General features: G+C 43.6%; 1 protein-coding gene across 1 annotated transcript in view; it reads right to left on the bottom strand.

Annotated features, from left to right (window-relative positions):
- The window catches only part of DNAH11 (dynein axonemal heavy chain 11), a 284335-nt gene that overhangs the window by 6444 nt on the left and 251044 nt on the right, over nucleotides 1–26847 (bottom strand). Inside the window, exons 77-80 of the mRNA XM_038761352.1 lie at nucleotides 21102–21323; nucleotides 14646–14837; nucleotides 11429–11548; nucleotides 1993–2235 (exon numbers count right to left, since the gene is read on the bottom strand). Coding sequence (XP_038617280.1) covers nucleotides 1993–2235; nucleotides 11429–11548; nucleotides 14646–14837; nucleotides 21102–21323 — 777 coding nt within the window. The remainder of the gene's footprint in view (nucleotides 1–1992; nucleotides 2236–11428; nucleotides 11549–14645; nucleotides 14838–21101; nucleotides 21324–26847) is intronic.

The raw sequence follows: 26847 nt of genomic DNA, 5'->3' as shown, positions 1-26847 counted from the left end.
TCCATAAAAATTTATGACCAGTAACTGTACTGATGCCCCATTCCACTGATTTAATTGTTTTTACAGAAAACACCAAAGAGCATTTACTAGAATACTAAGCACCACCATAAATCTTTAAAGTCATATTTGCCATGACAAATGTCCAGGTTCCAGTAAATTTTTATGAAATACATCTTTATAATATTTCCCATATATCATTAACCTATAAGTTTCAGGAATTTGGAACAGATTTCGCCATCTTAATGAAGTTCAACTATATTTACAAATTAGAAAACTCATAAACATATCTTACAATATCCCATTTGTCTAGTAAACTCAGATAGAAACTCAATCCATAGGAGAGAAATAGAAACACTATTCACTGCACAGGATGGGGACCCACCACGTATCTAACACTTCATCCACTTGAAATGTGTTAGTGTGCACAGAATTACTCACGATGGGGAGGTGGCAAAGCCACACACATGCAGGCACACCCACACACACTTACACTTTGAAACCTGGACTTCCGGATTCTTGGTTCTTTACAGAAAATCTTTTTTTTCCCCCCCTCCACTTTCAAACTCTACTGCTAGACATCCCCAGGCAGTGAAATAGTTACTAGCCATTTTCCACATGTAATGATTTCTTCTGGTGATGAGGGTCTTATCAAGCATTCTGCATATCCCAATTCCTTATTGTTCCTCTTTTCAACTCTCCCAGTATGTGTACTCTCTCTTAATGAGTTATCTTGTCAGGAAGGATCCAAGAATATCAACTCTCCGTACTGAATAAGCAGCATAAATCAGTTTTCCCTTCCTGGAGTTTCTTCACACAAGGAAGATTCTGGGAAGGGTCAGGGCCCTAGAATCTCAAGACCAGACAGTGTTTGGGTGTCAGGAACAGTGGCAGCATATTAACCCGACTATTCCCTTCCCACACTCCCCACTGCTTTGGTCTTCTTAACTGCAGTCTGCCTAACATCTGTCTCTCACCTCACAGCCCACATTCACTGTTACTCCCTATTCTCTGACTTCCTATCCTTTTAACCTCGCCTGGAGAATCAAGCAGAGATGTTATGCTGCCTCTCAATGGTCTGGAAAGCTTGCTGCTCTTTGGGTGAACATGTGCTCGAGGCGAGGAAGTTATGTGAGAAGCACTATTTAATGTCTTCTAAATCCCAGAGGAAAACTCACTGACCATTAATTGATTGATTGGTGGACTTAATTTTTGATGAGAAACTGAGGACCAGGGAAGGCAAGCTACCTGCCCAAGGTCCCACAGCCTTCTGTCTAGTGCTGGAATAAGAATCCAGGTCTCCTGCTCCTGGCCTCTTGCCCTTATGGGCAGGGAACGTGTCTGCTAATTCTGTTATATTGTACTTTCCCATGCACTTATTACAGTGTTCTACACATAGAAAACACTCAATAAATATAATTGATCGATTGATTTCCATTAGACCATACTGCTTCCCAATTAACTTGCCATCTCTACAGTCCCAAAAGTGCAGAAAAGTGAACAAACCTCTCCCGACTTCACTTCCTTGCCTGCACTACTTCAGAAGACGTGATTCATTCATTCATTCATTCATTCAATCGCATTTATTGAGTGCTTACTGTGGGCAGAGCACTGTAGTAAGCACTTGGGAAGTACTAGTCGGCAACATATACAGTCCCTATCCAACAACAGGCTCACAGTTTAGAAGGGGGAGACAGACAACAAAACAAAGCATGTGGAAGGTGGTGTCAAGTCATCAGAACAAATAGAAATAAAGCTAGATGCACATTATTAACAAAATAAATAGATGTGATGACATGCCCCCTTTGATCACTGGGTTGTGGGATCAATCATATTTACTGAGCGCTTACTGTGTGCAGAGCATTCATTCATTCAATCGTATACTGAGTGCTTACTGTGTGCAGAGCACTGTACTAAGCGCTTGGGAGAGTACAATATAGCAATATAACAGTGTCGGTAGACACATTTCCTACTCACGTCAGGCATAACACCAACCTTTTCCTCTTCAAACCGTCCCAGCTCCTTATGGACCAAGGAATGCCTGGGCTGGATCTCCATTAGGTTCCGGAAAAGGTTGTTTGCCGTCTCAGTCAGGAATCCTATTTCTGCATTTGGATGGAGCCCATACAACACCGGGCTTTCTGGAGGAAGCTTGTCCTCCACGTACTGGTGGTAGCCCAGGTAATCCAAGTTGGCTGGGGCTGCAAAACCTGGGGCCAGGAAAAACTCCCCATCACACTGCAAACACACAAGAAAATGGGTTATAATACTAATAATCATAATATTTGTTAGGCACTTACTAAGTGTCAGCATCCCACCTATATTTGTTTCTTCCCGGCTGGTTGTAAATTCCTTGAGGGCAGGGATCACGTCTCCTGATTCTACTGTAATAATTGTATTTTTGAGGCACTGAGCCAAGCGCTTTACTAAGCAATGGGGTAGATTCATTCATTCATTCAATTGTATTTATTGAGCGCTGTGTGCACAGCACTGTTCTAAGCACTTGGAAAGTAAAATTCGGCAACAGATACAGTCCCTACCGAACAATGGGCTCACAGTCTAGAAGGGGGAGATGGACAACAAAACAAAACAAATACAAGATAGTCATATCAGACACAGTCCCTGTCCCATTATACAGAGGAGATGACTGAGGCACAGAGAAGTGAAGTGACTTGCCCAAGGTCTCACAGCAGCCAGGTGGTGGAGCGGTGATTAGAACTCAGGTCCTTCTGATTCCCAAGCCCATGCTCTATCAATCAATCAATCAATCGTATTTATTGAGCACTTACTGTGTGCAGAGCACTGTACTAAGTGCTTGGGAAGTACAAGTTGGCAACATATAGAGACGATCCCTACCCAACAATGGGCCATCCACTAGATCATGCTGCTTCATCTATGGTGCTTTATTGAGCGCTTCCTGTGTGCAGTGCACTGTACTAAGTACTTGGGAGAGTACAATGCAGTGGAGTTGATGGACATTTCCCTGCCCAAAATATGGTTATGCCAAAATCTTAGCAACTGCGAGTCTACTTGGCCCCTTCTTGGTCCAGTTCCAAGCCAGATTGTCCATTTATGCCCCCCCCCAAACAGTGAAGGGATTGTTCTGGCCCTGAGTTTCATCACCTAAATGAAATAGGTTTTTCTTAGGGGACTGCAGGTACTGGGCACTGTGTCTTTGGGTTATTTTTCAGTTAGTAATGGTAATTGCTGAGTACCACTGGATACTACACACTGAATTAATGGAGCATCTCTCAGGGCTGCTGAATCTGCATTTCATGACTAAAGATTACCACAGATGAGATATGAGATTGAACACTGAACCTAAAGCATGGTCTAGTAAGAAGCAGCGTGGCTCAGTGGAAAGAACCTGGGCTTTGGAGTCAGAGGTAATGGGTTCAAATTCCATCTCTGCCAACTGTCAGCTGTGTGACTTTGGGCGAGTCACAAGTTCTCTGTGCCTCAGTGACCTCATCTGTAAAATGGGGATTAAAACTGTGAGCCCCCCATGGGACAACCTGATCACCTTGTAACCTCCCCAGCGCTTAGAACAGTGCTTTGCACATAGTAAGCGCTTAATAAACACCATCATTATTATTAAGTAGCATGGTCTACGGGAGAAGAGCATGGGCTTGAGAGTCAGAGGATTTACCTGAGTTCTAATCTCGGCTCTGCCACTTGTCTGTTGTGTGACCATGGGCAAGACACTTAACTTCTCTATGCCTCAGTTATCTCATCTGTAAATTGGTGATTAAATCTTCCCCTCTCCAATTTGGACTGCGGGCCCCATGTAGAACAGGGACTGTAATTCAACCTGATTAATCTGTATTTAACCCAGATTATAGAACTATGGTTGACACATAAGTGCTTAAATACCATCAAACCCATTAAAATACCATTAAAAACCTTCTGATATTAACAGCTAAAGGATATAGGTGGGTTCTGACATAGTGGAAAGAGCCCGGGCTTGGGAGTCAGAGGTCATGGGTTCTAATCCCAGCTCTGCCACTGACCAGCTGTGTGACTTTGGACAAGTCACTTGACTTCTCTGTGCCTCAATTCCCTCATCTGTAAAATGGGGATTAAGACTGTGAGCCCTATGTGGGACAACCTGATTTCCTTGTATCTACCCCAGTGCTTAGAACAGTGCTCAGCACATAGTAAGTGCTTAACAAATGCCATTATTATTATTATTATTATAAAAACACAGAACATAACTGGAGGAAATTTAGCTGATATCTGAAAAATTCACAGTGTTAAAATAGTTTCCTTTTTTATTTTCCTGTGCTTCCTTTGTCTTTTTCCTTTGTCATCCTTGGCATTTCCCTTTTCTCTGGTTTTTCCTCCCTCCTTTATGGCTCCAGTTTTCAGTGTTGCTAGAATGGCTCAAGTATTATCTCTGTTTCCCTAAAAGTCCAGCCAGGGTTTGAAACACTGGACCCTATTCCTATGCCCCAATCTTCCAAAAGTCCCCTGCCTGAAAGGTGTTGACCTCTGGTCCGAGCACACTTCATGATGACATAGGTGCTACTTCAGCATGACTAAGCACTTAAGAACAGTGCTTTGTACATAGTAAGCACTTAACAAATGCCATTATTATTATTATCATTATAGCTTCCCACAGCACTGGTGTACATATTCTATATACCCTATTACTTAAGTACTAACTCATAATAGCAATAATAATGATGATGGTATTTGTTAAGCGCTTACTATGTGCCAAGCACTGTTCTAAGAGCTGGGGTATATAAACGGTAATCAGGTTGTCCCATGTGGGGCTCACAGTCTTAATCCTCATTTTACAGATGAGGTAATTGAGGCACAGAAGTTAAGTGACTTGCCCAAGGTCATGTGGCAGAGCCAGGATTAGAACCCATGCCCTCTGACTCCCAAGCCCGTGCTCTTTCCACTATGCCATGCTGCTTCTCCACAGGCATTCATGTGCCTATGCCTTTCCCTTCTTCATCCTACCTATATTTGTTTCTTCCCAGCTGGTCTGTAAGCCCCTTGAGGGAAGGGATCATGTCTATCGACTCTACTGTAATAATTGTATTTGTGAGGCGCTTACTATGTGCCAAACACTTTCCTAAGAAATGGAGCAGATACAAGATAATCTTGTCAGACATAGTCCCTGTTCCACATGGGGTGCACAGTCTGCCAGATGGAGAAAATATATTTAATCCCATTGTAAAGGGAAAGTCCCTGAAATGATATTTGCTTAAAATGAAGTAGTGCTGTTGGGGCAACAAGTCACTGGGACCAAATATGTGGTTGGATTATAGCGTGATCCTTCTGAGAGTTCCATAGGAGACCTTGGAACTGGCCACTCTCCATTCTTTCCCACAGTTTGTGCACTGTGTCTACTGAAACCCCTCAAAGACGGGAAAGACCAAAAGTTAAATAGCAAAAATGAAAGCTGTGCTTGGTGATCACAATGCCAGAAGTGCTCTCCTCGCCTCTCTTCCCCTTCTGCCTCCTCCTCATCCCCCTTAAAGCCATAAGAACTTTGACTTGTTCGAGGAGCTCTTTGAAATCGATGTCCCCGGACACAAAGAACCTCACTTCAGACTTGAGTGCCTTCATTAAAAGCTGCCTCTTGCCGACTTGCCTCTTGCAGTGCTGACTCCAAGCTGCTCTTCACAACAAACACTCCTTTCTCATGGAAGCCCCTTCTAAGAAAGCACACTGGCTTCAAAAGCTTCCCGGCAACTCACCAAGCCGGTTAGTCTTGTATGAACAGCCAGCGGGCCTGTGGATCCACTTTGGTCCCAGAGACAGCAACGAAAGTTAAATGAACTCAACTGCTGCTCCCACTGCCTCCAGCCTATACTACAGTCTCATCACTCTAAAACTTTGCTCAGGGCCCTGTCTCTCTATTCCTCAAAAACTGAAAGTTAAATGAACTCAATTGCTGCTCCCACTGCCTCCAGCCTATACTACAGTCTCATCACTCTAAAACTTTGCTCAGGGCCCTGTCTCTCTATTCCTCAAAATCCTCCACTGGCTACCCACCTCCCACAACATCAAATAGAAACTCCTCACTGCTGGCTTCAAAGCTCTACACTAGCTCGTTCCTCTTTACACCTCTTCTCTCTTTACCAACTCCCAGTTTCCACATCTCCCCAGCTCACCTTCTCCCTGTCCCTCACTCACACTTCTCTGGCATCTGACCTTTCACTCCTGGGCCTTACCCCTTGCTTGGAACTTTCTCTCCTTTCAAATCCACCACAGCCATAACTCACCCTGCCTCAAAGTCCTCCTGAAATCCCACCACATCCAGGAAGCATTTTCTGATATAATTTCATCACTTCAGGTCACATCTTCCCAACATCCACCGTGGCACGTATGAACATCCAACCAACCTTCACATTTCTGTACATAGCTATATACTTAATGTATCCATCATTTTTCATCTTTCCTGACTCTACCCCTCTAGACTGTAAGCTCATTGTGGGTAGGGAATGTGTCTGTTTATTGTTATATTGTACTCTCCCAAGTACTTAGTACACAGTAAGCACTAAATATATATGAATGAATGAATACCTATTCTAATGGCATCTTTGCTCTTCATCTTCCCAGGAATTAAATAATTTGTGTCTCTATGTCTTCCACCTCTATTTCACTCACCCAAGCAATTAGTACACCATAGGCACACAGCCAGCACTCAACTACCATTGATGATAATCGACTTATCTATGAGAAGATAAGCAAATAGAGGTGGAAATCTCTCAAAGTCTTTAGGATCTGGTGAGATTAGTTTGAATATTGTTTCTATATTTCCTGGTTTGCTAAAGCCCTCACTATCTTTACTTTTCTTGAGAGTTTTGTCTAAACAATAATAATAATAGTATTTGTTAAGTGCTTACTATGTGCCAAGCACTGTTCTAAGAGTGAAACAAGCACCATGGAACTCAGTCACTGTAAGCTTACCTTACTGAAAGGGGAAAAGTAATCTTATTGCTTACTGATGGCTATAGTTAATCTATAAATACAGCTAAGTAAAAGGGGTTATTTACTGTTAAAGATTACTATGGTCTGCAAATGTTAAGTTTAGTTCTTCATTCTACTTACTTCACTAGTTTTCCTTTCTACTCGCTGTTCTTTCCAACCCTCTTCTTACCAGAAGTTCAGGTTTCTCCCCTTCCTCACTAGTAAACAATCTATCAATCATATTTATTGAGTGCTGTGTGCAGAGGACTCTACTAAGTGCTTGGAGACTATATTCATTCAATCGTATTTATTGAGCGCTTACTGTGTGCAGAGCACTGTACTAAGCGCTTGGGAATTACAAGTCGGCAACGTATAGAGACAGTCCCTACCCAACAACGGGCTCGCAGTCTAGAAGGGGGAGACAGACAACAAAACAAAACATGGAGACAGGTGTCAATACCATCGGTATATGGCAAATGTCACTTCCTGACTTGACTCCTGCATCTGCCTCCTCACCAATCTCTCTGCCTCCAGTCTTGCTCCTCTTTGGTCCATAAAATAACCTGCTGCCCGGATCATTTTTCTACAAAAAACATTCAGAACACCTCACCCTGCTCCTCGAAAAACTCCAGTGGTTGTCTATCCACCTCTGCATCAGACAAAAACTCCTCACTATTGGCTTTAGAGCATTCCACCACCTTGCCCCCTCCTACCTAACCTTGCTACCCTCCAGCTTCAACTCAGACTGCACACTTCGCTCCTCTAGTGCTAACCTTCTCACCGTGCCTCAGTCTCAACTGTCTAACCACTGACTCCTGGCCCTCATTCTGATTCTGGCCTGGAACACCCTACCTCTTCAAATCTGACAGACACTCTCCATCCCCACCCCCCTTCAAAGCCATAATGAAGGTACATTTCTTCCAAGAGGTCTTCCCAGACTAAGCCGCCATCTTTCCTCTTCTCCCACTCCATTCTGCCTCACCCTGACTTGCTCCCTTTGTTCTTCCCCACTTCCAGCCCCACAGAACTTATAGCCATATGTACAATTTATTTATTTGTATTGATGTCTGTCCCATTCTAGACTGTAAGCTCATTGTGGGTAGGGAATGTTTCTGTTTATTTTTGTATTGTACTTTCCCAAGCTCTTAGTAAAGTGCTCTGCACACAGTAAGTGCTCAATAAATACGACAATGAATGAATTCTTCTAAAACATCCTTCTGCCCCCAAAGTCTCTCCACTTGTCAAAAACCTCCAATGGTTACCCATTCTTCTCTGCACTAAGCAGAAACTCCTAACCATAGGCTTTAAAGACATTCAATGAGCCCTCTCCCTGCTTACTTATCTACTCCTTTCTCCCACAACTCATCACCTCACACACTTTATTCCTCTCAACCTAATATAATAATAAAAGCAATGGTGGTACTAGTTAAGTGCTTACTTTGCTCCGAACACTGTACTAAGCACTGGGGTAGATACAAGCAAATCAGGGTGGACACAGTCCCTGTCCCACCCGGGGACTCACAGTCCTAATCCCCTTTGGACAGATGAGGTAATTGAGGCACAGAGAAGCTAAGTGACTTGCTCAAGGTCACCCAGCAGACAAGTGGAAGAGCCAGGAGTAGAATCCAGGTCATTCTGCTTCTCAATAATAATAACTGTGGCATTTGTTAAGCACTTACTATGTTCCAGGCACTCTTCTAAGCTCTAGTGTGGATATAAGCAAATTGGGTTGGACACAGTCCCTGTCCCACAGGGGGAACACAGTCTTAATCCCCATTTTACAGATGAGGCAACTGAGGCGCAGAGAAGGAAGGTCACAGCAAACATGTGGCGGAGCCAGGATTAGAACTCAGGTCCTTTTGACTCCCACGCCCAGGCTCTATCCACTAGGTCACATTGCTTGTGTTATGCACTTTTCTGTTGCTCACACCCTCTTACTCACACCCTTCTCCTTGCTTAGAAATCCCTCCCTCGTCAAATCTGTCTGACCATTGCTCTCCCCATATTCAAAGGTTCCTGAAATCTCATCTCCTCCTACTGACCTTCCCTAATTCCTTTCCTTTCCCCAGCTTATACCCTGTAAATTCCCAAATTCGTGTAGCACTTATGTATATCTCTTCAAAACTCTATTAAGTAATGGAAAATACTGATTGCCTTCTATGGGCAGAGCACTATCCTAAGCACTTTGGAGAGTCAATAGAATTAGGAGACATGATCTCTATGTTCAAGAACCTTACAATCTTGTTCAACTAACTCGTGCATATGTCCCTTTTTCTCTTTCTTCCTATCTGTAAATGATTTCAGTGTGTCTCCTGTATTATCTTATAAACTCACTGAGTGCAGATACCATGTTTACTAACTCTGTTTCTGTTTGTGTATCAGTGAAATCCTACATTTCCTCTTGCTTTCATGAAAACCTTATAGAATTATATTCTGACTGATGATGTACTCTTCCACCAGGAGTGGCAGATGAGCTTAGCTTCTATTACCTGCTATAAATCCATGTTTGTCTTCCAGCTCCCACCATTTGAAAATAATCTTTATCTGCTTCCCCCAATAGATCACAATCTCCCTGAGACCAGGGAATGTGTGCTATGAGCCCCAACCACTGCACTGATTGGTTGATCAGATTATGCTAGAAGCTTGCTGTGGGCAGGGAATGCATCAATTTATTGTTATAGTGTAATAATAATAATAATGGCATTTGTTAAGCGTGTTTTCTATGTGCAGAGCACTATTCTAAGTGCTGGGGGGGCAGATACAAGGTGATCAAGTTGTTCCACGTGGGGCTCACAGTCTTAGTCCCCATTTTACAGATGAGGTAACTGAGGCACAGAGAAGTTCAGTGACTTGCCCAAGGTCACACAGCAGACATGTGGTGGAGTTGGGATTCGAACCCATGACCTCTGACTCCAAAGCCCGTGCTCTTTCCACTGAGCCATGCTGCTTCTCTATACTATAGTGTACTCTCCCAAGCTCATAGTACAGTGCTCTATACACAGGAACTGCTCAATAAATATGACTGAATTGAAAGTGGAGAAAAAAACAGATATGTACTGTAAATTGCTTGTGGGTGGGGATCATAATAATAAAATGATAATAATAATTATGCTTTTTTTAAGTGCTGTGTCAGGCACTATTATACTTTCCCAAGTGCTTAGTACCCTTCTCTGCACATGGTAAGCATTAAATAAATAACTTAGATTGACTGATTAACTGAAAATAGACAATGACCCACCTTTTCAAAAAATGAACATCTTCAGGTAAAGAAATGTCAGCAAATCAATGGAAATTTCATTCCCTTTGTTAAAAACAAAGCGGTGTCCAGTGAAAATAACAGATTGACAAGGCAATGTTTCAATATTGAAAACCCTCACTGGATCTCTATATGGGACTGGGTGTATTCACTCCAAAAGGGCATAGAAATTTCACTGATGCCCTCAGGTTTCATCGTCTATATTTATTTTACAATTATTTGAATGAAAGTTCAGACTTGTGAAGGTTAATGGGCTGTCTAGGCTGGCACCAGTAATTCTTTACTTACCCACAGGCCAGACACAGAGTAAGAAACATCAGCATGAGCTTTCCACACTGCTCCCTGACCTCAACTATCATTTGGAGACATCAGCCTCTGCAGAGGTCATGAGTACAACACTGTTTATCCTTCCCATCTCCATGGTAACTTACTCTCGGGCCTCCTTTCCTGTGTAGTGACTTCCAATTGTGTTAAATTGAGAGTGTCTTTCTGACATGTGAAATCCTACTCCTTAGGCTCTGAGGAAATAAACTGAAAGTGGACTTAAACCAGTCAGTCACAAGGAAGGGAAACATCTTTTCTCAATGACCAAAATCTATCATCTCTATTTACAGAGGTGTTTTTTTTTTAAATAAACTGCAGTTCTCCAAAAGTTAGGGAGGTGAACATGGGACCCCAAAACATCAGAAGGTAGCGTGTCAAATTAACTCTCAAGTTGCAAACCTGGATTGCTAATAAGACAGAGGGCAGCCCATTGAGAAGAAAGCAATCTGCATGCGATTTCATATTTTTATTAAATTATATCTTCATTTATTTATTCAAATTTTTCTAGTTGTAAATATTTTTGTATCTCCCTCTCCTATTAGAGTGCAAGCTCCTTGTGGTCAGGGACCATGTTTCATGCTTCTATTGTACAATCCCAGGTGCTTAGTTCTGGGCATCGTGCCCAGAAGTTGTTCAGCAAATATCACTACTACTACAACTACAACTACTGCAAAGAAGGCAGTTCAGAAATACAGAAACAAATGGATCACAGGATTCTTCTTTAGCACATGCTAATTATAAAAAGTCGATGGTTTGTGCATTTAATGATACTGAGTGAATCTTTAGTGTTAAATGGTCTGGTAGGTGGAAAGCTCTGAGCCTGACACATGGAAAACCAATGAGTTTTGTTACATCATTTTAGAAAATCTATCAGGAGGAACAGTTTGTCTTAACACTTTTCCTTTGAATTTGAAAAATCCTTACCAGAGACGGATTCATGAATTCTTCTAAGTACATTCGACACAGCTTGCGATCCCAAACATCTGTGATATGTCCCCCATACATAATCTCGCCAAACAGATAACGTAAATCTTCCCAGGGAACCTTGGGGAGATGACACAGATGCACAATTAATCTCCTCAGCAGGCTAGTCAAACAAAGATACACAACACTGGGATGAGCATCCTGCAAAAATTTCCCAACTTTATGTTTGGGATTGCAGGGTGATGCAGTATTTTAATGGCAAATTCTTCACAGTTGGAAGTATAAGTTCCATCATGCAAGAGTCCTTGTGCACTCTAAAGAGTGAAAACTCACCTGGCTGTATGAAAGGGGATCTAGAATTCATTCCTCAGACAGGTTAAGTACCTTTAAACACCTCATCAGGCAATTTGTCTCTCTTTATTGCTGTACTGTTTTTTCCAAGTGCTTACTAGAGTGCTCTGTACACTGCAAGCACTCAATAAATACTATTGAATGAATGAATGAAGGTAATAAACATAAGTGTCTTCTGAGCAGACTGTTTACAAACATCACCCCAACAGTGACAGAATGATTCTACAGGGTATCCTTCTAGGGGAACATCAATAATTACTGTTCTTGTAGGATTTTCTCATTTTATTCCTGTGAAGCAGGGATGAAGAAAAATCCAGCCTGCCTTAGATTCGGGCTGTATTCAGAATTTGGATACACACAAAAAAGGGGGTAATTAGTATTTAACCCTTGCCCTCAGAATCACTTGAGTGTAATGTTCACTGTGTGTTTGGCCAGAAAGCCATTTCTGTAGGCTGGAGTTAATGACAGGAGCATGTTTTATTCAAGAATCACCATATCTCCTCTTTATTTGGCTTAGCAGGGTTTGACGCCTCTCTTTGCTACCCTTTTGCTTCCTCTGGGTTTGCAAAACATGCCAGTTTGTGATGAAGCCTTTCCAGACAGGAACCTTTTCACCCTTGTAGGGCAGAATATGCCTCCCAACAGCTCAAGTAAAAACTTAATTATAGCCTTGGTTTGGTGCATGATGTGACAGAATAGAGCAAGTAAAATAGCTTCAGCTATTCCAGTGTACTTGCTGCAAGTTTATTTGAATTTGAATAAGTCCACCTCTGATGTATCTTTCTTTGAGACTGGGGGTTTGATCTACAGGAGAAAAGAAACAAAATGCCTGAAGGCAGTCCAAGGTTCCAAGGTTCAAGGAATGACACTATGCGGCTAGAGAGATCCTGTCTTCTAGCTGGATGGACAATAAAGGTGGTCTCATTTTATTTTCTCTTTCTCGTTGCCGGGAAGCAACATCTGTTACGCCTTTCCTCCTCTAATTTGCATTTATTTCAAGATTCTGTTCAGCAAAGGATTGGTTATCAAGTTAAGTACAGTACATGAAAACTGCAAAGGAAAAAGCATCCTGAACAAAGGAGTTTGGTGTGACTCTGGTGATGTAGAGGTTTTCCAATTCAGGTAACTTGTCTAGGAAACCCGCCTCGATGCCCGTGGCTTCAAGAGGAATGGATGACAACTGGTCTGAGAGACGTGAAATGGGGTTTAGTTCTCAAAATGGGGCCTACAGCCAGCTAGGAAACCATCAGAGGAGAGCTTCCCGGCAGGGGAAATGAGCATATAACTGGATTTGGTTTCCTTCATTTATCCAGCATGATGTGTCTGTTATTCTTATATTGTACTCTCCCAAATGCTTAGTACAATGCTTTGCACACAGTTAGCACTCAGTGATTGAACGAATGAATGAAGCCCTAGTGGGACAAAATGCCTCTCAGTGAGTATGAGAACGGAAACCTCAAAAAAGTAACTTTCCTGCTTGCACAGTAGGGTTGGGTAATTATCAGTCTTACTGAATAATTCACTGAGCAGGACCTGCCAAGATCAGAGGGATTTATTTATTTGTAAGAAAAGTAGTGCTTGGGAAAGGTGGATTTTTCCACGGTACTTTTGTAAACAGGGATCGCTTCTGAAATCACGGAAATAAATCGCAGTTATTTAAAAATCACTACTCAAACACCTTATCAAGTCCAATTTGCAGCTAATTCAAATTGAATAAAAAAAATGAAAAGCACACAGATTAGGGATTAGATGTTCCATTGAGAGGTCAAAGGCCATGTGCTGCAATCTCCCAGGGCATATTTTCCTGATGAATGCAGGAGCCCTTTGAAGTTAAGGAGCCCTGTAGTAGTTAAGGTAACGTACTGGGAGATGATTAAATAGTTGTAAGAGCTTATCGTGTGACCAAATGTTTGAACATGCCTATGTGCAGATATACAAATTTCCTTCCTGGAATGATAATCTAGAATACATACAAGGTAGATTTAAGAATATGCTTATCTGGTCCCATACAGGTTTTTATGCTTCTGGTGAGTCCTCAACTAACTCAACTGTAAAAACAAACAAACCCACCTCCTTACACCTCTATCCTCTGAATGCACTTTGATTAACCCATCACTGGTATTTATTGAGTGCTCATTACATGCAGAGCACTGTACTAAGCGCTTTGAAGAGGACAATACAAGAGAATTAGCAGATACATTCCCTGCCCATAATAAGCTTACAGTCTAAAGACAAACTTTGATCTCTTCTTTTACTCAAATGTTGGGGTTCACAAGAAGTTCTACAGATAGCCTATCACTGAACCTCAGTAAAATCATACTGCAGCTCTATAATAAAATCAGTTTTCTACCCTTAATTTCAATTCAAGGGGAACATTGCTGAGAAAGTCACAACAAGGTGGCATCCTTAATACATAATAATGACACATGCAGGAAATGCACCATTATTTATACATGTGACGTGCTGTAAATTGCTTCCATCATCAGAACTAATTGTAGTGATTATTAATGCAATGTTATGAACTGTCAGAATTGCTGTATGTAATTACATTTGTGCAAATGCTTCATTACCTGCCTAATGAATTTGGCATATATGCACATATAAACCACTGTTTTTGTTAACATAATGAAGGACATTTTTTGTTTGTGCTAAATTCCTAATGTGAAACCAGTTTGACCTATATTATGAAGTTAAAACATTTTCTGTTGAAAGTCCCCTTATCTGGTTCACGTTTAGGATCAATGCAAACAGTGCTGGCCCTTTGACTAATAATAGCTTCAGAGAGAACTGATGTTTTGTGAGTTTCCAAAGACTGACAGATTCAGACCATCCCCAGAAAGAGGTTATTGGACCAAATAGCTCTTACTTTAGGGTTTGCCTCCAAGTAGTTGTAGAGGACACTTCTACAAATGTTGAAGTCTCCGGTGTTGAATGGGTAGCTACAATTCCAACCTTGGGGTCCAAACTTCAACCTCCCAGCAACGCAGGCGTGAAAGTAGCACAAAGAAAAAAGGATGCTTTTAAACTCCTGCTCCTTGGAACACAATTCAAGTGTATCCTGACAAAAGAGGAAAAGAAAAGCCACGCAACAGTTTATTTGAGGATGTGGTTTTGTTCATCTAGCGGTGAACTCTGTCAATAATAACAATCATGATAATCACCATCATCATCATCACTGTGTCATTTGTTAAGCGTTTATGTGTCTAGCACTGGGGTAGATGCAGGATAATCAGATTGGACCCAGTCTCTGTTCCACAGGGGCTCACAGCCTAGGATCCCTGTTTTACAATTGGGGACACTGAGGGCCGGAGAAGTTGATTCAGTAGCCCAAGGTCACACAGCAGGCAAGTGGCCAAACTGGGATTAGTCAGTCAGTCAATCGTATTTATTTGGCACTTACTGTATGCAGAGCACTGAACTAAGCAGTTGGGAGAGTTCAATATAACAACAAACAGATGCATATCCTGCCCACAACGATCTTATAGTCTGGAGGGGGAGACAGACATTAATAGAAATAAATTACAGATATGTTACTGTGTACAGTGTACTATGTACACTGCCTCAGAGAAGCAGCGTGGCTCAATGGAAAGAGCACGGGCTTTGGAGTCAGAGGTCATGGGTTCAAATCCTGGCTCCACCACTTGTCAGCTGAGTGACTTTGGGCAAGTCACTTCACTTCTCTGGGCCTCAGTTTCCTCATCTGTAAAATGGGGATTAAGACTGTGAGCCCCTTGTGGGACAACCTCATCACCTTGAAACCTCCCCAGCGCTTAGAACAGTGCTTTGCACATAGTAAGTGCTTAATAAATGCCATTATTATTATTATTATTGTGTACAGTGCTGTGGGGCTGGGAGGGGAGAATGAATAAAGGGAGTGAGACAGGGTGATACAGAAGGAAGTGGGAGAAGAGGAAAGGAGGGCTTAGTCAGGGAAGACCTCTTGGAGGAGAGAGCTGGATTAAAACCCAGATCTCGAGTCCCAGGCCTCTACCTTTTGCAATAGGACGAGCAGCTCCTCTGATGTATGTCATCGCGGGTGATAGGCCGAGAAGGCTGTAAGACTTGGAGTTGCTGGGGATCTGCTCAGCCATGGGACTAACGTATTGTACCTCTCCCTACACTGATGTCCTGCTGGGGATGGCTCCAAGAGACCTTCCCTGACTAAGCCCTCCTTTCTTCTTCTCCCTCTCCCTTCTGCACCACCCTGCTTGCTCTCTTCATTCACCCCCCACTCCCAGCTACACGGCACTCACGTACATATCTGTAATGTATTTATTCATATTAATGGCCATCTCCCCCTTTCAACTGTAAGCTCGTTGTGGGCATGGAATGTGTCTTATGGTTATATTGTAATAATAATAATAAGAAGAATAATAATAATTATGATGGCATTTGTTAAGTGCTTACTATGTGCAAAGCACTGTTCTAAATGCTGGGGAGGATACAAGGTGATCAGGTTGTCCCACGTGGCCACGGCTCACAGTCTTCATCCCCATTCTACAGATGAGGTAACTGAGGCACAGAGAAGTGAAGTGACTTGCCCAAAGTCACGCAGCTGACAAGCAGCGGAGCCAGAATTCGAACCCACGACCTCTGACGCCCAAGCCTGTGCTCTTTCCACTGAGCCACGCTTGTACTCTCCCATGCGCTTAGTACAGTGCTGTGCACACAGTAAGTGCTCAATAAATATGATCAAATGAATGAATAATGCCCAGCCTCCTCAGGATCCAGAGCCTTGGCACACCCCACCCTACCTTGGCATGGCCTACCAAGGCAAAAAGAGATTCCATTAGGATGAGTGGGGACTCTCTCAAATCCCCTCTGCTATCTTGGATTCAGGCAGGATGCTGGGGGTTGCACCTGCTGAGAGAGAGAGAGAGAGAGAGAGAGAGAGAGAGAGAGAGAGAGAGAGAGAGAGAGAGAGAGAGAGAGAGAGAGAGAGAGAGAGAAGGGGCAGGAGAGGACAGACCATTGAAGATCATTCAGCTCAACCATAACGGGCAGGGTGAGAGGTTGGTGAAGGAATAATGAGAAGAAGAATGTGTTCTTTGTATCAAGTGTAACTAAAGAACATGCAACCAGCACTGCTCAGTAAAGTCTCTGCTGACTGACAAGCTCTACGTATTTATTCACCCAATCAAAGCCATAGATTCAATCTCAGCAAGTAATTTTTATGCTCCTTTTCAGCTGCCCTTATAAAATCAGGTGTGGCAAAATCACTTCTCATTATGACCCTAATTATCAGAGCATAATGCCACTTTCCTTCTAGGGGACTGAAAAGTAACTTTCAAAGAATTATTTCTGTTTCAAAGACGAATATTTTAAGCTTCCCATAATAATAATAATAATGATGGCATTTGTTAAGCGCTTACTATGTGCAAAGCACTGTTCTAAGCGCTGGGGGGATACAAGGTGATCAGGTTGTCCCACGTGGGGCTCACAGTCTTAATCCCCATTTTACAGATGAGGTAACTGAGGCCCAGAGAAGTTAAGTGACTTCCCCAAAGTCACACAACTGTCAAGTGGCGGAACCGGCATTAGAACCCATGACTTCTGGCTCCCAAGCCCAGGCTCTTTCCACTGAGCCAAGCCATGCTGCAAGGAATGCGTCTTTTACTTCTGTGACACCTTCCCAAGCGCTTAGTACAGTGTGATGCACTCAGTAGGTGCTCTATAAATACCATGGTCACCACAGAGACTGAAGTTGAGGCCGGAAGTGCAGCAAATGGGATGGGGTAACCGGGGCCTGTAGGTTTGCAAAAACAGACTTCCAGAGGAAGTTCAGAGCAGGTGTTTCTCTCATTCTCGACAGATGGGGCTACTGTCCTGCCCATCTGAATCCCAGGAGACAGAGCACTCTCAAATCCCTTGTTTAAATCTGGCAGTATCTCATAAAAACTTGCAGTGACTATCTCTTTGAAGGAAGCACAAGGAAAAATGGTCAGGAAATGCATCTCTGGTGGATGGAGAAATTGAGCCAAAACTAAAACCAGTTCTAAGTGGTTCTGCCCAGGGCTCTCCATCCTCATTCTGTTAGGGAAGCCCAAAATTAACCTGCCTTTTGAGGGTTTGTGTAGATCGGGACCACCCAAAGCATAGCAATGAGGTGGCCATAGTTTTAGTCTGACCCTGCAAAGAGCATTAAAATGATTTGGCACCACTTAAAACATTCAGTATTATGATGCAAGGGATTCTTCCTCTGAATGGGGAGTGTGGGTGGATATTTAGCATAAGGGTAAGCAAATAGAGTTTCCATATTATTCACCCTTTTGCCAAGGAAGAGGTAACTGGCCACATTAGAATATGGAAATCAAAGCCCCCCCCCCCCCCCCCCCCCCGCCCAATTTAACTGGGGAGAAAAGTTTTATTCTAAATTTACAGAGATTCCAAAGAAATATTAAAGTACTAGAATAAAATTAATCCTGTGACCCTTTAGACTATAACTGTTTTGATCTTGGCTTTATTTTGACCAAGTGCTTAGTACAACCCTCTGCCCAGAATGAGTGCTCAACAAATACTATTTTTTGAATGACTATGTCCTGATTGAGAAAACTGAAGGATTAAACCTATTTTTAATTATGTTGGTTAAGACAAGCACCAGCAGCAGGAAAACAAAAGTCTAACTTTGGTTTGGTTAGAACCCTTTCCTCTACACCAACTCAATTTTCACAGACAAATATTGCAGACATGGAATTGTTGCTTCCCTGAGAAAATGAACACATACACACAAAACCATCTATTTTTACAATAATATTTGCTTGCAGTAATTTGTTCTGGTAGCCGACAAAGCAATCATTTACTCCAGGAAACTACAAGCCAGCAACCTTCTTATGTATTTTGCCAACAAAACCTAGATCCTCATTTTTGAAGTCTTGGCAATTTGAGTTTGATAGGAATTGAAATATTAGTTCTTTTTGGCAACCACTTGAAAAGAATAGAGTTGTTTTAAGGTCATGGGTTCTAATCCCTGCTCCATTAGTTATACGCTGTGTGACCGTGTGCAAGTCACTTCACTTCTCTGGGCTTCAGTTACCTCATCTGTAAATTGGGAATTAAAGATTGGGAGCCCCACGTGGGCAGGGATTGTGTCCAACCCGATTTGCTTGCATTCATCCCAGGGCTTAGTACAGTGTCTGGCATATAGTAAGTGCTTAACAAATACCACAATTTATTATTATTATTATTATTTAAGGTCTAAAAAGGTGTGTGTTCATACTTTACCACAGGAAATGACTGCTTCACCTGCTACCAGAACGAATGACTGCAACTTTGATTTGCATAAGAGCTTCATAATCCTCAGGAGGTAGGAAGTGTTGGCCGTGAGTATGTGTATTTATTATTTTGGCAGAATGCATAGAATGCTTTGAGTGTTTTTGTTAATAATTAAATCTACGATTAACTCAATTTGGAGAATGAAGGCCTCCCACTCACTTCCTTACCTGGCTGGTTCCTTATCTGCTCTAGCATGCCTACTGGAAACAGGGGACGTGGAGCTATGGGGAAATCACTCACTGGTATTTATTGAGTGTTCACTGTGTACTGTAAGTGCGTAGTACAGTGCTCTGCACACAATAAACACTTAATAAATACCATTGATGGACTGATGGCAGAGCACCTTGGCTAAGCACTTGAGAGAGTACAGTACAACAGAGTTGGTAGACGTGAGCTCTGCCTACAAGGAGCTTACAAACTAGATGGGGAGACAGACATTAAGAGAAATTACAGGTAGGGGAAATGGCAGAGTGTAAGGATATGAATATAAGCGATGGAAGACTACGGGGGCTCGGGAAAGTGCAGGAGCAGAAGGAGCTTAGCACAGGGTGCCGTCCTTAGAAGTTACTCAATAAATACCCTTGATTATGTAGAACTGAACTGATCCTGGGTCTGCTTTGCCCAGTCCGAAAGACAGTAGTGATGGTGGTGATGGAAGCACTGAGCTACACGGAACTTCCCAGACAGGAGGCTAAGCCCAACATCACTATCTGAAGAATAGGGAATCCCAGGGTTGGGAGGGTTAAGAATAATAATAATTATGGTATTTGTTTAGCACTTACTATGTGCCAGGCACGGTACTAGGAGCTGGGATGGATACAAGCAGATCGGGTTGGCCACAGTACCTGTCCATGTGGGGCTCACAGTCTCAATCCTCATTTTACAGATGAAGCAATGGAGGCACAGAGAAATAAAGTGACTTACCCAAGGTCACAAAGCAGACAAGTGGTAGAATTGGGATTAGAACCCAAGACTTTCTGACTCCCGGGACAATGCTTTATCTGCTACACCATGCTGCTTCTCTAAGAAGGGCCTTGAAGAATTAGATGCCCACTGCATGGAAGTCAGGGGTCATTTTGAATTTGAATTAAATGCCAGATTCAATAAACATGTTGGAGGTCTGAACTTCCCAGGATAATTGCAGACCAATATCCAGGAGTATGTCTTGCTGCCTCTTACTGCTTGGTTTCTATAATTGGTTTCCATTACTGATAATGATCCTATAAATTTCCCATTTTTTTCTTAAACTTTTTTAAAGCTAATTGTAAACAGAGGCTCTTAGTGTCATGTTTCAAAGGCTTTGGATAGGGGTCATTTCAATTAATTACTTTGGGTGTTATAGACTCTTTGCCCCTTGGGATTAAATTATCCCCTATTATTGCAGTCTAGTTGAGGGTGCCATTATTCAATAAGAGATGGATTTGAAAAATAAAAGCTTCCTTTTTCATTTTTCCAGGTAGTTTCCCAAGTAGAAGCTGAAGATGTGCAGGCATTCTTTAATAGGGTAGAGAACAAGTTCATCATCATTCACTGATCAATACGAATCAGGATCCAATTTTAGATAAGGAAAACTTTCTTGTAGGCAAATTATTCCCATTTGGAGATAGCATCATTTCCATGTGGGCCAGCGTCACATTTCTGAGGTGTTAGGATCCCCAAATGCTTAGTACAGTGCACTGCACATAGTGGACACTCAACAAATGCGACTTCTATTGATATGATTCTTGCAGAACCAGTCTGTCCTACTTTACAGACTCCTGTAGTGTAATGAGGAACATCTCACATAAGACACCTGATCCTTCAGTTTTAGCAAACTGTTCATACAGATTTCCAAATTTCAGAGTTGGGTATTTCTCCCAAGAACCCTCAAACTCTTTTCCATCTGAATGAGAAAGGTGCAGCCAGATTGGTTCTCCAACCCCGGCCTGCCAAAGGTCAGAGATTGATTTCATCTGATCTGTCAGCAAGAGATTAAGTTAAATGGACAGTTATTTGGGGCTGTGGTAGTGAGCTCAACTCAGTTCCCACACCGTTTCCATTTTGTTCTTACCTGATCAAAATTGTAGAGGGCAGCATGCAAATTGGCCAGCATTCCAGTAGGGGCTTCATTAGTGATTTTAATCGAGTTTTCCAGGAGTCCCTGAGGGATGGGGTGATCATCTGGCACTGGTGCAGCACTAAGAAACACCCGATAATCACAGTGGCTCTCCACGCTGAACTGCTCAAGGAGTTTCTCCAGGGTCCCCAACCACTTAGCTACCAGATGCACATTCTGAAAAGGGAGAACATACCATTTCCTTGGATGGAACTGCACTGTTGGCTGAAAGGTGGGAATTGAAAAGTTTAAACATGTAGGGCACCTGCGTTTTCATGGGTGACGAGGGGCTTCCAATTTAGTTACTCCATCCTGTACTGCTATTGCATCATTACTTCAATTAACAGAGAAATGGAAAATGAACCTGTTCCACACTGTTGATCCTCTCTGAATCTCTGTCATCTTCCTCTAGAGACCTTTACTGATGAACCTGAAAACTTGTGCCGAATTAATCACTCAATTTTTGAGCGAAGGGACCCTCTGCTCTCCAACCCCTGCTTACCACATGGGTTTCCAAAAGAGAAAAATAAAAAACCCAATAATAAAAATAATGATAACCATAATTGTGGTACTTCTTAACTGAGGCACAGAGAGGTGAAATGACTCACCCAAGTTCACACAGCAGGCCAATGGCAGAGCCAGAGCTATACCCCAGGCCTCCTGACAACTGAAACTATGTTCATAATAATAATAATAATGGTATTTTTTAAAGCACTTACTATGTGCCAAACACTGTACTGAGAGCTGGGGTGGGTGAAAGCAAATAAGGTTGTATACAGTCCCTGTTCCACACGGGGCTCACAGTCTTAATCTCCATTTTAGAGATGAGGTAACTGAGGCCCAGAAAAGGTAAGTGACTTGGCCAAGGTCACTTCTTACTCCCAGACCCATCCACTACCCACTAAACCACACTGCTTCACTAGTCTTTCCTACAGGCGATGCTTACATTTTGAATTGTCCAGATAATGTTCATTTCAAGTACATCTAAAGCAGAACTCAGACCTTGTAGTTGTGCACTGTTGGTTGCCAAATGCCAAGTGAAAGAATGTGGTTGTTTAGGCCAATCCACTACCACAGGAAGAAGAAACCAATGAATGCTTTGATGACAACAGATTGTTTGCTTTTCTCACCTAATCCTAACTTTTAAACCTACAGAAATGGGCAGTCCCAAATGGGTCTCTTGGTAACTGAACAGGAGGCAGTAGGCTTAGACAACACCTACTCATTTCAACTGAGCAAGGGAGTAGAAAAAGGGCTGATCTTAACGAGTGTACTTTCTTGGCTACATACACAGGAACAGAATCTCACCATGAGTATCTTCTTCTTCTAACAAATGACAACCACAGCTCACACCTCACGTCCACTCATGAGATTGTGTTGGAAATGATGTTCCCTAAGGATTCTGAAAAGAGCCTTTTGTTCCAAGGCAGAAAGGATTCTTAGTGTTTGCATGGCTGACCAGAACAGCTAGTACTATCTCTAAAGAACAGCTCTCCAATGTCAACGAGGTAGATTCCCAAAACCATTCTCACAAACCAAACTAGCCATTGCCATTTATTAAGGTCTCCACTCGATCCTCCTCCGGGTTCTGTGAGTCATCTTCATGAACCAGGCTTGGGTAGGTTTCCAAAATGCTGCATTAAAAAACCAACTCCATACAGGAGTTAGAGTAGAAGGTGGAAAAGTTACAGGAACCCGAGATATGACCATGGACATCTCCCAGGAAAGAAGCATAAAAAGAATAAATGCAAAGTACCCTGTAGTCAATCAGTCAGTCAATGGTATTTATTGAGCACTTACTGTGTGCACAGCACTGTACTAAGCGCTTGGGAGAGTATGATCGAAGAACATAACAGACACATTCCCTGCTTACAATGAGCTTACCAGTCTAGCGGGGGGACATAGACACTAATATAAATGAATATATTAGTTTTAGACTGTGAGCCCACTGTTGGGTAGGGACTGTCTCTATATGTTGCCAATTTGTACTTCCCAAGCGCTTAGTACAGTGCTCTGCACATAGTAAGCACTCAATAAATATGATTCATGATGATGATGATGATGAATACATTACAGACATGTACATAAGTACTGTGGGGCTGGGAGGGGGGAATGAATAAAGGGAATGAGTCAGGGTGATGTAGAAGGAAGTGGAAGAATAGGAAAAGAGGGTTTTAGTCAGGGAAGGCCTCTTGGAGATGTGCCTTCAAAAAGGCTTTGAAGTGGGGAGAGGCCAGCAAAGTGTCCCAGCCCAGCCTGGCTCCCAGTGGTGGGGAAGTCCAGATAACCCTATGGGGGACGTGAAGCAGACAGAACTAGTCACAATCAGGGATGAGCCCTTGGGGAGCAGTCCAGACATTTCTGAAGGAATCAGAATTCAGAATCACCACCTACCCCTTGCCCACATCCTGCCTCCCTTGGAGAATTCATTCGCTGCCATGGCTTCAACTACCATCTCTATGCGGATGATACCTAAATCTACATCTCCTCCCCTGATCTCTCTCCTTCTCTCCAAGCTCACATCTCCTCCTGCCTTCAGAACATCTCTGCTTGGATATCTTCCCGCTACTTCAAATTTAACACATGCAAAACAGAACTCTTCATCTTCCCTCCCAGAGCCTGTCCTCTCCTGAACTTTCCCATCACTGTGTACGGCACAACCATCCTTCCAGGCTCACAATCCTTTAACCTTGGTGTCATCTTTGACTCCGCTCTTTCATTCAACCCACATACCCAATCCGTCACCAAATAATCTCAGTCTCACCTTCACAACAACTCTAAGATCCACCCTTTTCTCGCCATCAAAACCACTACCAGAGTCCAGTCACTCATCCTACCCCACCTAGATTACTGCATCAGGCTCCTTTCTGACCTCCCAACCTCCTTCCTCTCTTCAGTCCAGTCCATAGTTCACTCTGCTGCCCAGATTATCTTTCTGCAAAAACATTCAGGGCATGTCACCCCCTCCTCAGAAATCTCCAGTGGTTGCCTATCCACCTCTGTATCAAACAAAAACTCCTCACTATTGGCTTTAAAGCTCTCCATCACCTTGCCCCATCCTACCTCACCTCCCTTCTCTTCTTCTACAATCCAGCCCACAGACTTCACTCCTCTGGTGCTAAACTTCTCACTGTGCCTTGATCTTGCCTGTCTCAATGCCAACCCCTAGCCCACATCCTACCTCTGGCCTGGAATGCCCTCCCTCTTCAAATCTGCCAGATAATCACTCTCCCTGCCTGCAAAGCCCTATTGAAGGCGCATCATCTCAAAGAGGCCTACCCAGGCTAAGCCCCACTTTTCCTTTTCTCCCACTCTCTTCTGTGTCACCCTGACTCGTTCCCTTTGCTCTTCCTCCCTTCTCTCCACTCCACAACACTTCTGTATAAATCTGTAATTTTATTTGTTTACATTGATGCCTATTCACTTGAATTGATGTCTGTCTCCTCCCCACACACCCCTGCTCCCCGCCAGATTGTAAGCTCATTGTGGGCAGGGATTGCCTCTTTTCATGGCTGTATTGTACTTTCCCAACCGCTTAGCACAGTGCTCTGCATACAGTAAGTGCTCAATAAATACGACTGAATGAATGAATGGCCTGGAATGCACTCCCTCCTCAAATCTGACAATTACTTTTCCCCCTTCAAATCAATCAATCAATCAATCAATCGTATTTATTGAGCGCTTACTATGTGCAGAGCACTGTACTAAGCGCTTGGGAAGTACAAATTGGCATCACATAGAGACAGTCCCTACCCGATAGTGGGCTCACAGTCTAAAAGGGGGAGACAGAGAACAGAACCAAACATACCAACAAAATAAAATAAGTAGGATAGAAATGTACAAGTAAAATAAATAAATAAATAAATAAACAGAGTAATAAATATGTACAACCATATATACATATATACAGGTGCTGTGGGGAGGGGAAGGCGGTAAGGCGGGGGGATGGAGAGGGGGACGAGGGGGAGAGGAAAGAAGGGGCTCAATCTGGGAAGGCCTCCTGGAGGAGGTGAGCTCTCAGGAGGGCCTTGAAGGGAGGAAGAGAGCTAGCTTGGCGGATGGGCAGAGGGAGGGCATTCCAGGCCCGGGGGATGACGTGGGCCGGGGGTCGATGGCGGGACAGGCGAGAGCGAGGTACAGTGAGGAGATTAGTGGTGGAGGAGCGGAGGGTGCGGGCTGGGCAGTAGAAGGAGAGAAGGGAGGTGAGGTAGGAGGGGGCGAGGTGATGGAGAGCCTTGAAGCCCAGGGTGAGGAGTTTCTGCCTGATGCGCAGATTGATCGGTAGCCATTGGAGGTTTTTGAGGAGGGGAGTGATATGTCCAGAGCGTTTCTGGACAAAGATAATCCGGGCAGCAGCATGAAGTATGGATTGAAGTGGAGAGAGACACGAGGATGGGAGATCAGAGAGAAGGCTAGTGCAGTAGTCCAGACGGGTTAGGATGAGAGCTTGAATTAGCAGGGTAGCGGTTTGGATGGAGAGGAAAGGGCGGATCTTGGCAATGTTGCGGAGCTGAGACCGGCAGGTTTTGGTGACGGCTTGGATGTGAGGGGTGAATGAGAGAGCGGAGTCGAGGATGACACCAAGGTTGCGGGCTTGTGAGACGGGAAGGATGGTAGTGCCGTCAACAGAGATGGGAAAGTCAGGGAGAGGACAAGGTTTGGGAGGGAAGACAAGGAGCTCAGTCTTCGACATGTTGAGCTTTAGGTGGCGGGCGGACATCCAGATGGAGATGTCCTGAAGGCAGGAGGAGATGCGAGCCTGGAGGGAGGGGGAGAGAGCAGGGGCAGAGATGTAGATCTGGGTGTCATCAGCGTAGAGGTGATAGTTGAAGCCGTGGGAGCGAATGAGGTCACCAAGGGAGTGAGTGTAGATTGAGAACAGAAGGGGACCAAGCACTGAACCTTGGGGAACTCCCACAGTAAGAGGATGGGAGGGGGAGGAGGAGCCTGCAAAAGAGACTGAGAAAGAACGACCGGAGAGATAAGAGGAGAACCAGGAGAGGACGGAGTCTGTGAAGCCAAGGTCAGATAACGTGTTGAGGAGAAGGGGGTGGTCCACAGTGTCAAAGGCAGCTGAGAGGTCGAGGAGGATTAGGACAGAGTATGAGCCGTTGGATTTGGCAAGCAGGAGGTCATTGGTGACCTTTGAGAGCGCAGTTTCCGTGGAATGAAGGGGACGGAAGCCAGACTGGAGGGGGTCGAGGAGAGAGTTGTTGTTGAGGAATTCTAGGCAGCGCGTGTAGACAACTCGTTCAAGGAGTTTGGAAAGGAATGGTAGGAGGGATATGGGACGATAACTAGAAGGTGAGGTGGGGTCAAGAGAGGGTTTTTTTAGGATGGGAGAGACATGGGCATGTTTGAAGGCAGAGGGGAAGGAACCAGTGGAGAGTGAGCGGTTGAAGATGGAAGTTAAGGAGGGGAGAAGGGATGGAGCGAGAGATTTCATAAGATGAGAGGGAATGGGGTCAGAAGCACAGGTGGCCGGAGTAGCACTTGAGAGGAGGGAGGAGAGTTCCTCTGAGGATACCACTGGGAAGGATGGGAGAGTAGCAGAGAATGTTGAGAGCCGGGGGGTTGGAGAAAGGGGGGAAGAGACTTTGGGGAGGTCGGACCTGATGGATTTAATTTTGTTAATGAAGTAGGAGGCCAGATCGTTGGGGGTGAGGGAAGGAGGAGGGGGAGGAACCGGGGGCCTGAGAAG

Source organism: Tachyglossus aculeatus, chromosome 2, assembly GCF_015852505.1.
Source record: "Tachyglossus aculeatus isolate mTacAcu1 chromosome 2, mTacAcu1.pri, whole genome shotgun sequence".
NCBI lineage: Eukaryota > Metazoa > Chordata > Mammalia > Monotremata > Tachyglossidae > Tachyglossus > Tachyglossus aculeatus.
Note: the sequence above shows the minus strand (reverse complement) of the source record. Positions and strands in the feature narration are given on the sequence as shown.